Source organism: Poeciliopsis prolifica, unplaced genomic scaffold, assembly GCF_027474105.1.
Source record: "Poeciliopsis prolifica strain line A6 unplaced genomic scaffold, Auburn_PproV2 SCAFFOLD029, whole genome shotgun sequence".
Classification (NCBI taxonomy): domain Eukaryota; kingdom Metazoa; phylum Chordata; class Actinopteri; order Cyprinodontiformes; family Poeciliidae; genus Poeciliopsis; species Poeciliopsis prolifica.
This window is the reverse complement of record NW_026562404.1, coordinates 2,860,483-2,871,814: the sequence shown is the minus strand read 5'-3', so window position 1 is coordinate 2,871,814 and position 11,332 is coordinate 2,860,483. Positions and strand designations below refer to the sequence as shown.

The 11,332-nt window shown below is 39.3% G+C and overlaps 1 protein-coding gene across 4 annotated transcripts in view; it reads left to right on the top strand.

The window, feature by feature from the left end:
- The first annotated feature begins 285 nt into the window (after positions 1–285).
- Positions 286–11,332, top strand: part of clstn1 (calsyntenin 1) — a 33,845-nt gene continuing 22,798 nt past the window's right edge. For all 4 annotated transcript variants that reach the window (XM_055049539.1, XM_055049537.1, XM_055049538.1 and 1 more), the window contains exon 1: positions 286–387. In XM_055049539.1, the coding sequence (XP_054905514.1) occupies positions 306–387 (82 nt within the window). In that variant the 5' untranslated portion in view covers positions 286–305. The remainder of the gene's footprint in view (positions 388–11,332) is intronic.

Genomic DNA, 11,332 nt, shown 5'->3' with positions numbered 1-11,332 from the left:
TCCTTACCTTTGTTTAACAATTAGATATTCAATTGAACTTTAGCCACTCTAACGATGATGCAAACCGTGGTGATTAGTTTGTGCGGACACGTCAGTGTGATTTCCGACAGTCCGAGAACGCAGCCGGCAGAAAACTGCGAGAGAATCAGTGATTGAAGAGAGAGCAGAGCGGCGGCAGCGACGACGGCCATCTTAGAGCTACCGTGGTAACCGACACTCATCTCCTGGACTTTATTTTTATTTTCCCTATTCAGCGCTCCAGCCTGAACCCCTGGCTTCCCCCGCGGGCTGAACTCAAAGTCAGGATGCGGTTCCGAGGGAATGGACAATTTGCATCCGCAGTCGGACTGGTCCTCGGACTATTATGCGCGGTGGAGGCAGCTAAAGGTAACTAAGCTGGGATTTATCCGAGCCCGCTGCGTCTCTGTGTGTGTCTGTGTCCGACAGGCTCGCTTTCTGCCTGGGGCTGCAGGCTGGCGGCTCCCCGGAGCCTTTCTGGTTCCGTTCGGGAGCAGCGAAGGTGAAATAGCGGAGGTGTAGCCGGACTGACGGATGCCCGAGCACTAACCTGCTCAGGGGATGGTGGTCCAGTCCGGAGCCGCAGCGGATGAATGTGGCCGGTGGCAAGTGCATCCCGCTATGACGATGATGATAACCCCGCACAAACTGCAGCACCAATAGCGCTCATTATTATCACTTTGTGACATTTAATCTTGAATCTCATCAGATAAAATAAAACGTACAAGACGACCCCTTTATGTCATCTCCATCTATTTCTATTTTTGGGTTGCTTAGTTTTCTCTTTTTTTTTAACATGAAGAATTACACAAGCCTCACCCTCTGCAGAGTTTATAAATTATTATTACTCCCTTGTTGCAGGTACTGCATGTACTTAGCTTAATACATATATTTTAAGCTGAGTACATGCAGCATATATATATATATATATATATATATATATATATATATATATATATATATATATATATAATATAAGATATTATTTTATTTGTAGCATTCATTTAGTATGACATGTTTGTGTTTCCAGTGTGAGACCAAATGATTGGGTCGTGGTCCCATCGCGATGGGTGTTGTTGGATCCGCACTGCAGATCTTAATCCACATGTCCTTGTTTTTGTCTGTGGATGTAAATATTTATGAGCCGAGGAGCTCCACTAGCAAGATCTGCGCCTACTTATGAGCAGAAACTGTACGAAGTCGAAGTGCTGCTGCTCCCTTCTTTTGCAGCATGTCTTTATTTGCTGCAGGGAGGTCCTCCTCCCTCCCTCCTCTTCCTCCCTGCTCCTCCCTTTTCAGAGATAAAACACCCCCCTCCACCGCATGAATTTATGGACTGTTTTTATCCTTAAACTCAATGCATTGGACCTCCAGAGCGAGCTTCCTGATCTGGGGTGTGTGAGAGGCAGGTGTGTGTTAGTCACTGGACGTTATCAGCAAGCCTGGGCAGCTATCCATTGTTAGGGCTTAAAATGTTGTGGGAAATCTTGATTGTGCAAATTTGGAAATTGGGTGTGAACCGGAGGAAATTGTCCCTGAAAAGAAGGCTCTTCAATCAAAAGACATAAGGAGCTTCTTTTTATTGCACGTATGTTTGAGCAATTTGCAAAGCACCATTAGCAACGATTCAATGTTGATTATGTTTTTTTTTTTTTTATCTTCCTCTCTTGGGCTTCCATAATTCAGAGTGATGTCAGCCTGCCCAGGGAATGCCGTCTTGTTTTACAAGTTTCATATCTTGCACTGAGTTGGACTTTGAATTCAGGTCAGCTACGGGAAGGGAATATATAAATACAAATAATATTCACTTTCATTTATCATTTCTTTTTAGGAAAGGGAAACCAATCGATTGAAATCAGATTTGGTACGAAACAAATGTTAAGATTTTATTTTTAAGCCATATTAGGGCCTCCATGCTGCCTGCGACGACCACAGGGAAACAATGGTAGATATGTTTTACATGTGTTTCAAAGCACCTTTGGAACCAATTATCAGATTGGCTTCCAGTCGCATTTAACCCCAATTTCACTCTGAGAAAAGTGCTGTGTGGTTGAACCGGTTCTGACGGCATATTAAATTCTCACTGTTATGCGATTAACCTGTTCATTATCCTGTCAAATTTCTTCAGCCGCAAATCCGTTGTTCAAGCTAATGATACTTTTCATAGAATCGCCAAGTTCATGAATAATCTGGGATGGAGTTGATAATTTATAGTGTAGTTAAATAACCTAAAAAAAAAGACTAGGAAAGCAGAGAATAATGTTTGAATTTATAGATTTTACTTCTTATCTCCACATCTGAAAGATAAAATTCAGAACCTTGTAAAATGTGAGGTGCATTTCAACAGCTGGATTATAGACAGAGCCTGCCTCTTCATTATTAAATTGAATATAATTTCAGATCTTTGTATAACTTTTCTTCAGGTTAACTTAGAAAGTGAGCTATTATTGTAACATGTTAGTTTTCTAAACTACAAAAAAGTAACTGAGAGGGAAGCTCAAAAATGAAAAAATTGGACTGATATTGATTATGCCAGATTTACCAATACTTTATTTTATAATTTTTTTAATCCGATTACTCGATTAATCGTAAGACTAATCGATAGGGTGACTGAAATATCCGTTTACAACAGTCCTAGTGCATTTACATTAATTTGCAATCAAAAAAAGTGTTTCATCTGCCATGAGTCGTGTTAAAACTTGTGTTTTCGTCCTACTTTGATCGTTTTGGGTTTATCACTGTCAGAAGATAATAAAGCTGGCTTCACTTCCACTGGTCTTACTGTGAATGTCAGTTTGGAAAAAGATAGTAATGAAATAATGTGTATATTCATTGCACACTCATGAATAAAATGAGATCACATATTGTGCTGCTGACACTTTTACGCCTCATGAAGGAAATACCAAACTGAATGGCTGAACTCAAAGGTAGCCATTAGGGCAGTGCTTTATCCATGCCTATTTAACTTTTTTTGTTCTTCAGTTTCCATGTGAAACAGCTAAGAATGCTCAGCAGTAACTTCATTCCCTTTGTCATCTATCAAAAGGCCAAGAACACGGTAAATACTTAGTGCTGTGCAAAACGTGCCAGCGTCCCGGTTTGTGTGTGTAAAGTGCACCTGCTGCCTTCCCCTGCTCTTATCAGGAAAGAAAACCTGTCAAATCAACTCTCCGTGGAGGGCTTATCTTTTATTAACCAAAGGTTACCTGCGCCGCCTCATGGCTTTTTGTCTGTCTTTTTTTTTTATTATTATTATTATTAGCAGCCTTCTGGCAGCGAGATGAAGAAGCCAAAACTCCCGAGGGTTTGTTTCCCTTGTGGTTCTTGGTCTTGAAAGCTTGTTAAGAAGTGATTGGATGCCAGCTCTATATGAAACAGACTGAGCTAAAGGTTCAGTTCACATGTTTTGGTAAACATCTGAGTTTGTATTTAGAGTGCATGAATCATTTAACCGCCATTAAGAAAATGTCAGAGTGCAGATGAATTTGTCTCATGCTGTGCTGGTCAAGGTGTTCAAACTACCGTTTCCCTGCTACGCCGGAGAGACTTCTGGTCATTAAAGTGCTCCTTGCTTGTTTTCCAGATGTCACCCATGTCATTAATTTCTTTTTCTGTACCCACAAGCAGCTGCTGGGTTTGTCCGCTGTGCTCTCAACTCAGATGTTAGGTCTGCTGCAATGCCTGGGCTTCTTCTGTGCAAGCAATCAGACAAAGGGAACACTGGCTGCTGGGAAGTTTTGTGGCTCATTCATCACTGAATTAAGTTAATTCCAGTCAAACAAATTGGATGCCCCGCTTGCTTTGTGAGGCATTAACATATGGGTTCTCCTCACATGGCCGAAACTTATTAAAAACTCAAGTCAAATAATGCTTTAGTTTTCTTTGTGGTGTTTATTTAATCTTTATTGAATTCATGAACAGAACTAAGTATATTTCACTGCTTTATCAAAAATCGTGCAACGTTTTCTTGACTTTCTTTGGTTATTTTGAGATTTGGCACTTTGAAGATTTAAAAAGTTTATTTTTTCAAATTAAGTGCATCAGCACGTCCTACAATTTTTGGTTTTCATGTACTTTCAGAAACTTTGTTTTGTTTCAATTAAAAAAATTAAATAACGGTTTTGAAAATGCAAACAATATATATTTTTACCTCCAGAGATTGTACTCTAAAGAAAACCATAAATAACTGTCGGCCATAGAAAACTGGATTGGTGCTTCTCTGTAGATCACCATGAAGCTGAACCTTAACATTTCATATATGTATATAATAAACCAGGGTTTCCCCCAATGTATTATAAGCCTGGCGGGCCATCAGGCTTAGCATTGCTTATTTATTTAAGTTGTTTTATTTATTTTTTAATGCTTGCTTATTTTAAGACTTGATGGTTGGTGTTCAGATATTAATCTTCCAATAACATGGGTGATATTTTCAAATTTCTTGTCAACTTTAAACATTTTTTTAACTCAAAAACATGACAGGCTGCTGGATGAATGGCTGCCGAGCCCCTAACACCAGGCTTAGCAATTTCTCTGAGGGAAACCTTATTTAACTTTTACCAATGTTTTTTATGCAGTGATAATAAATCAGCTGGAAAATCCCAGGAACAAATAAGAAAATAGATATATATGTAAAAAAGAAATACTCCACAGACCTGAACCACACCATTCAGAAGTGAAGGGAGCTCAGGTTTCTTATGTGTTGCAGAAAGCCGTCACTTAAGCCCCGTTAAAGCCTGGAAGCTATTGCTGATCTGTAAGTCATCGTTCCGTGTTGTGGCGATTAGAAACTGCATGAATACACACGGCTGACAATGGCCGCTTTGTTCGCTCCTCTCATGCAACTCCAATGACAATGTTGTGTGCTATTATTCTGCATCAGTTTATATACTTGTTTTTCCTCTAAAATGACAATGTTAAATGTCAAGAGGATGATGGTTAAAGGGTTTGGGCATCTCCCTGAAGAACAGGTCTGCTAACATTAATGTAAGACCAATGAGGGTAATTGTAGTTTTTAAGAAAGGCATCATCAATAAAACTTGAACTTACTTAGTTAATTTGAAATATTTTGTCAGCAGTGGGAATAATCAATGCTTTTTTAAATGTAATTAGATCTTATTAAATGCATCAATGCAGTGGAATCATTTCATTTCACTTTAATAACAGCCTGTGTCTACGTTACATTTCTAGCAAAAACACACTCTTTGCAAAACTCAACCATCTCAGGAGGTTGTGGTGGGGGCGAAGTCAAATGGCGTTCAGTTAGAAAACTGCACACCAAGTTTAAACTCTGGACTTTTTTCTGCACTTCATTGTTGAAGCTGGTAGCAAAAATAATTGTATTTAAGAGGATGATAAAATGGTTCTGAGGACAGCTGATAGAACGACAACCTGGTAGGTTGTAGCCATATTCAAATGAAATGAAAGGATCTTTGATTGGTTGCTTCAACAAGACCTTGTCAAATTTAGATGTATGTTTGTTCTGAATTTTATCCCAAATTGTGCTTGAAAAATAGGACATGAATGTGCCATAAATTTGGTTGAAAGCTGGTAGAAACAATCTTTTGTTTCTTCTTTTTTAAAATTTGCTCTGAATATCAGTTTATTTACTAGCAAACACTGTGCTTTACATGTCAGATCTAATATGTTTCCCAGCAGCGTTTTCTCTCTGTGAAAAGCTTCCAGCGCTGGACTCTTGACTTAGCAGCGTGTAACAGTGCGGTCGCTGTTTGAGAGCTCGCAACTCAAGCCCCTCAAGAATGTGCGTATTAGATAATCCCCCAAGTGCTAAGATGCGGAGGCATTTTGATTTGCTAATTTGCCTGTGAAGGTCTGAGACCGCTGGACTCTTTATTATTTGGGTCGGCAGTGACTTTCCGCTGGTTGGTGCCTTTACGAGCTGAATGGGGGCGGTGAACTGTTGAGAAAGGGTCATTTAGTTGTGAATATTAAGTTGGCCGGATGACGAGGAAGTTGTCAGTCACCAAGAAAAGCAGAATGCGTTTAGTTTATTGCCTGGTTATGCTTGTGGTGGGAAAACGTCAATGTGGAGGTGAAAAGTTTGGGGTTACCAATCTTTCATTTCAATGAGATAAAAATATTTGAAAACAGAAATATTGCTTTTTTGGTCAATTGAATTTCTTACTCATGAATAAATAATATGTACATGTAAAATTTCCAGTAGAAATCTGGAATTTGATTTCAGTATTTTTCAGTTCTGGATAAGTATGGAAAAATAAAATGCGAGTGGAGGAACAGTTATGTTTCCACACTTCATTCATGATTCCATTGTGTAAATCTTCCTTCTTTCCTTTTTTCTTTCCCGTTTTCCTTCCTTTCTTCCTTCTTCTGTTCTTGCCTTCCTTTGCTCCTTCATTCATGCCTTTGGTCCTTCCTTCCTTGAGTCTTATGTTCCTTCCCTCTTTCCTTCCTTGAGTCATCCCTTTAAGAAGATCTTTTAAGAAGTCGTGTGTCGTTTTTACATGTCGGAATCCTGCTTTAAGTTATTTTTCTGTGAGTGAACAGTAACCAAATTCCCGATTGTACATCTTATCTGCATGATTACCTTTCTCCCTGGAGTCCCGTTGTTTCCAGGGGAAAGAAAAGAGCCATAGCAGAGCTATTCACACTGGGGCGTATCACATCCACATTCAGGTTCCATGGGAAACAGGTAACCAGAGAGCACGGCGCCTGCTGCAGGGTCGCTACACTCCAGCAGCCGTTCGGAGCGTCATCGTCTCACTCTTCCTCACTGCTGCTGTCGTGCAGCTCACACAGAGAGCTGGTTGAGTTACGTTTAAAGTTTCCAAACCCCCTGCTACCCATCAGCCCCCCTCTTCAGAAGAGCTCTGCTGTCGTCCAGGGCGTGCTCCCGCCGTCGGGTGGCTGTGACTGCTCAGAGGACAAACAAATGCCGTTGCCTGGCAGGGGAACCGAGAAGCGCTCCTGTCTGAGTTGTATGTTTTGGGACTGTGGGCCCCTGTGGCCCCAGACCTTCCTTTATGGCTTCTTGGGCCTCTGAGAACAGTCCCAGGTCTGTGATGGAAGCGCCTCGCGACGGTGAACTCAGAAACCTGCAAGGCAAGACAAACAGAGAAGTGTGCTCGCCGTTTGAGACCGGGAGCAGATTGTTCATTGATTATTCCTGGTTCACTTCTCGGCATAATTGAAGTTTTTCAGTAACTCGGATTTGCATGCACTGCATACCTTCACCTTTTTGGCTGCGATGTCTATTTGTCTTTGCTGACTTAAAAAAGGCCTAGAGCTTCATTTGACACTGCCAAAAGGCAATGCGCTGTTTTTTTTTTCTTCTGTTTTTGGTTGAAAGTACAGTTGTTTGCTAAAGCCTTTCTCCTGGTTATCAGTGTTTCTTGAATATTTAGAATATGTTTTTACTTTCTATTTTGCAGCAAAAATGTCCCAGACTCTCTCGGGAAGCACTTCAAAGTCTGGCGTTTCTGTCTGAGCGCAGATAAACCCTCCCTCTTGAGTGTGCTGCTCCCGCTAATAACACAAGTATGAACAACCAGGCAACAGACGGGCTTTATTTAGCCTCAAACGAAGAGACCGTCAGTCTACTCCAGAGAGCATGCTGCCTTCAGTCAAGAATTTATAATTCTTTGTATTTTTTTAGCAATGCAGGCGATCAAACATTTAGTTCAAAAGACACTGAAACTGATGCAAGCTATTCAGTAGGCTGGTTATTATTTCGTTTTTTAGATGACCTGAGGGACACAAATGTACACAGTTGTACTATGCTTCTTTAGCAAACTAATCATCAACTGCACATCAATCGTCAAATTTATTGATACTTTCATTGGATAAGCAGTGGAGAAAATAATGAAACTAACATTTTGACGATATGGACAGTTGGGATTTATTTTAACAATAAATCAACATTTTTGTCATGATAGCAAATTTATCACAATAAATTATGAACAATGCAATAAATGCCCATCCCCACTATAGAAACCTATGTTAAAGTATTCACACTCCTTTCAATGTTGGTAATTTTTCCCTTTCCTTTTTTATCCTGTGCTTCTAATTGAGATTAAATCACCATCCTGACCCTGCAGGTGAAACCTGGTGGCGGCAGCATCATCTTGCATCATCTTCCCCAACATGTCAGGTTTTGCTGATATGCATTTCTATCTGTCTTTTTTTAATTATAGTTTAAGAGAGAACTAAATCTGTTACGATCAGCACAAACAAATATTTAGTCCACCCTACACCAAATAACCTTCTCAGTCCTAATATGTTTTGTGTTCTTGCTTTACTTGTGAGGCGATCGGAGAAGATGATTTTCTGGCTGCTGCTGCTGTAACACTGGTGATTCTTGATTTATGAAGCAGAGCTCCACACCGCAGCGCAGCCGCAACACGTGACTGCGCCGTCATTATTACACAACAAGCCCTTTGAGGTTTGCTTGTATTATAAACCCTCATCTGATAATCACAGGCCGCTGCTACAGTGTGGACGGCTTTGTTATTCCTCCTGAGCAAACAGCAGCCTGTGGCCAGACGTATATGATGTATTTCCTTAATCAGGACGGGTATTCGGGGCTCGTGCGGCTAATGGATCTGTGAAAAACCTTTGGCAAATGCTCCAGATAAAGCCACGGTTAATTGTCTCTTAGGGAAACAGTCTTAGATTTTCTGCCACATGTTATCAGAGCTGCAGTTGCTGTTTAATGATTTCTTTCCCCTCCATGTCACAGAGACGCGCTGTCTAACAGCGATGTGCTGGTGGACTATTGAATCTCAGGATTACCAAGAGCTATTGTGTCTGTCCCGTTCTCCCAGGAAGTGCTTCACACGGTTTATAGGTCAAATTGTATAGGTCGGGGTTCAGTCTTTGTGTCCATGTGAATGTTTGTTACATTACTTCATTCACTGGGTTTGCCAAACCTAGCAGTTGTACTTGTTTTTTTTAAATACTATTAAAGAAAGTGTCATAGAGTTTTAAACAGAGCTTTTTAAAGTTAGTCTGACACCAACATAGAAAAACAACCTTTTATTAACGTAATAAAATTGAACTGTTGTCAAGTATTTTTAAATGTTTCTTATTTAGATGTGAAGAATGCAGAATGCTTCTCAAGAAAATCTATATTGTTGTGTCAGGAGAAGTAAAGATTATTGAAATGGAGATGTGCTGTAGATTTTAGATGAATGTTCTTTCCGACAAAAATAAATCACCAAGATTTGCAGCGTTGTGATTGCAACTTTGTTTAATTTCTTTGACCTCATTTAGTCGTATTTCCCAGCTGAAATGTTTTGTCATTTATTCTGAGAAATAATTAGAGCTGCAATAGTAAGACTTCAGTACTTACAAACTAATTTGTGTGCAATTTGCATTAATGCAGTCAGTTAGTCTTTGAATCCTTATACAGCCCCTTTTTAACATTCACGTAGATCAAGATGTTTCACACAATCAAACTATAGCAAAGTTGTATTATATATGCAGATTTACTTATTTATAGTTGGACTTGGAAGTAATTAGTCGTACTGTGAAGTCAAGTAGGGATATTTTTTCTCTTTAGACCTTTTAAAGAAAAGTGTCAGTGATCGGTAATTATATCCAATAAACATTGACGCCAATTAAACAAATTGCACTCAAGGTTTGCTTAAAGAGATGATCATTTCTGAAATATAGGGATTACAGTGGACTGCTGGTATTTGGAGAGGTGTGGGATCTGCATATACTTGAGACCCCCTCCTGAAACTCTTATATCAGCTCATTTTGTAGTTCAAAGACAAAATATACTTTAATATACATTAATGCACACATCTTAGAACTACCACTGAAGCTAATGTCAAACTTTAGCGCTTATGTTCTCAACCTTCTTCAATTTTTTTCTCAGTAAGTTCGGAAAAAAAAGAGCAGATAATTGGTTAACATATTCACAGACCAAGAAAAAAGTCAAACTTTTCAGTTTTGATTAATTTCTTGAACATAAATATTCTGTTCTAAGTGAGCTGCCAATCATTGCTCAGAGTCAATCATGGGAAACTTGCCAGCCTTTGACCATTGGCTGATTGATTAGAGCGTCAACAGTCATAATAATATTCAAAGAAACTGCATTTCTCAAGTTACGTATTGTACAGCAGGAATCTCCTAAAAATTTGCTCTGTCATGATAAGGACCCTGTACCTTTGAACTCCTGGTCAAAAGCAACCACTTTATCCTGCTGTTTATCCAAACTTCTCTCCAAAACACTTTGAGCCTCCAAAATGTAATGTGTATTATTTCCTCGTGCTTATGTTAGTTTTATTGTGAAACTGCATCTCTCCACATGCGCACAATAAAACCTTGGCAGGGGGCTCTACTGTTTTGTTTGCCGGTTCTTGTTCGACCTTTGGAGTGAATGAAGTGGCATTCCTTCATAGGATTAAATGTTATTGGCTTTGTTTGCTGTAACAGGATTGCATAGGACTCTGTTGCTGGGCTCGGAGGATGCTCAGCAGTCCACCATCTGTGCTCAGACAGTCACAGCTTGAGATGTGAATTTTAATTCTCCTCAAGTTTTCATACTTTTCTAGTATCTGGTATACTGGTTCAATGTTTTGGTCAATTCACCTTACCTGGATGTGTGGATATCAGCAATATTTTTCCTCTCTGACCCACAGAGTGCAAGCTTAAGCTTTTCTATTGCAGAGTAATACTTTGCCTCGTATATATCAGTAGTTCCCTAATTGTTACTTACCTTTAACGTTTGTTCCACAGAATTGCCTTGCAGGCATTGTTCACTTTGTGTATAACCACAAAGTGTTTCGTGGTAAATATAACTACAGCAGACTCTCAGGCTAAAGCGTTTTCCTCATGTTTTGCTTTAATATATTCCCTGAAAGCAGGATCTTCCTACACCATGTTTGGAACCTAAAGTCAGTTGAACATGGAACAGAGGAAAAATAAATTCCAACCCACTTATTGAATAGTTCTTTAATTTGTTGTCTCTGCTTTATTTTTTTCAACATTTACCGTTGTAAATATTCCAGAACTGAAAATCGATAGCGGGTCCTGATAATAGAAGTCAGAAATAAATGCTAATTTTAGCACACATTAAATAAAAGAAGTAGAGCGCAACAGGTTTGTTTTTACTGCGGATGGACCGATCATGATTTTTGGTTTTCTTCGGTTTTCAAATTTATTTTATAGCACTAAAACACATGTTAACCAATTTCTGTACACTTTGTTTTGATACAATATTAAAATATAATAAGCATTCATCATAAAATAAATTATGTGTTGTAGGTCCTTTGAAAGTGGTAGTGGTTTTAAAGCAAGCAGAAAATTAGAGAGTTGTATTATTGCCATTTAT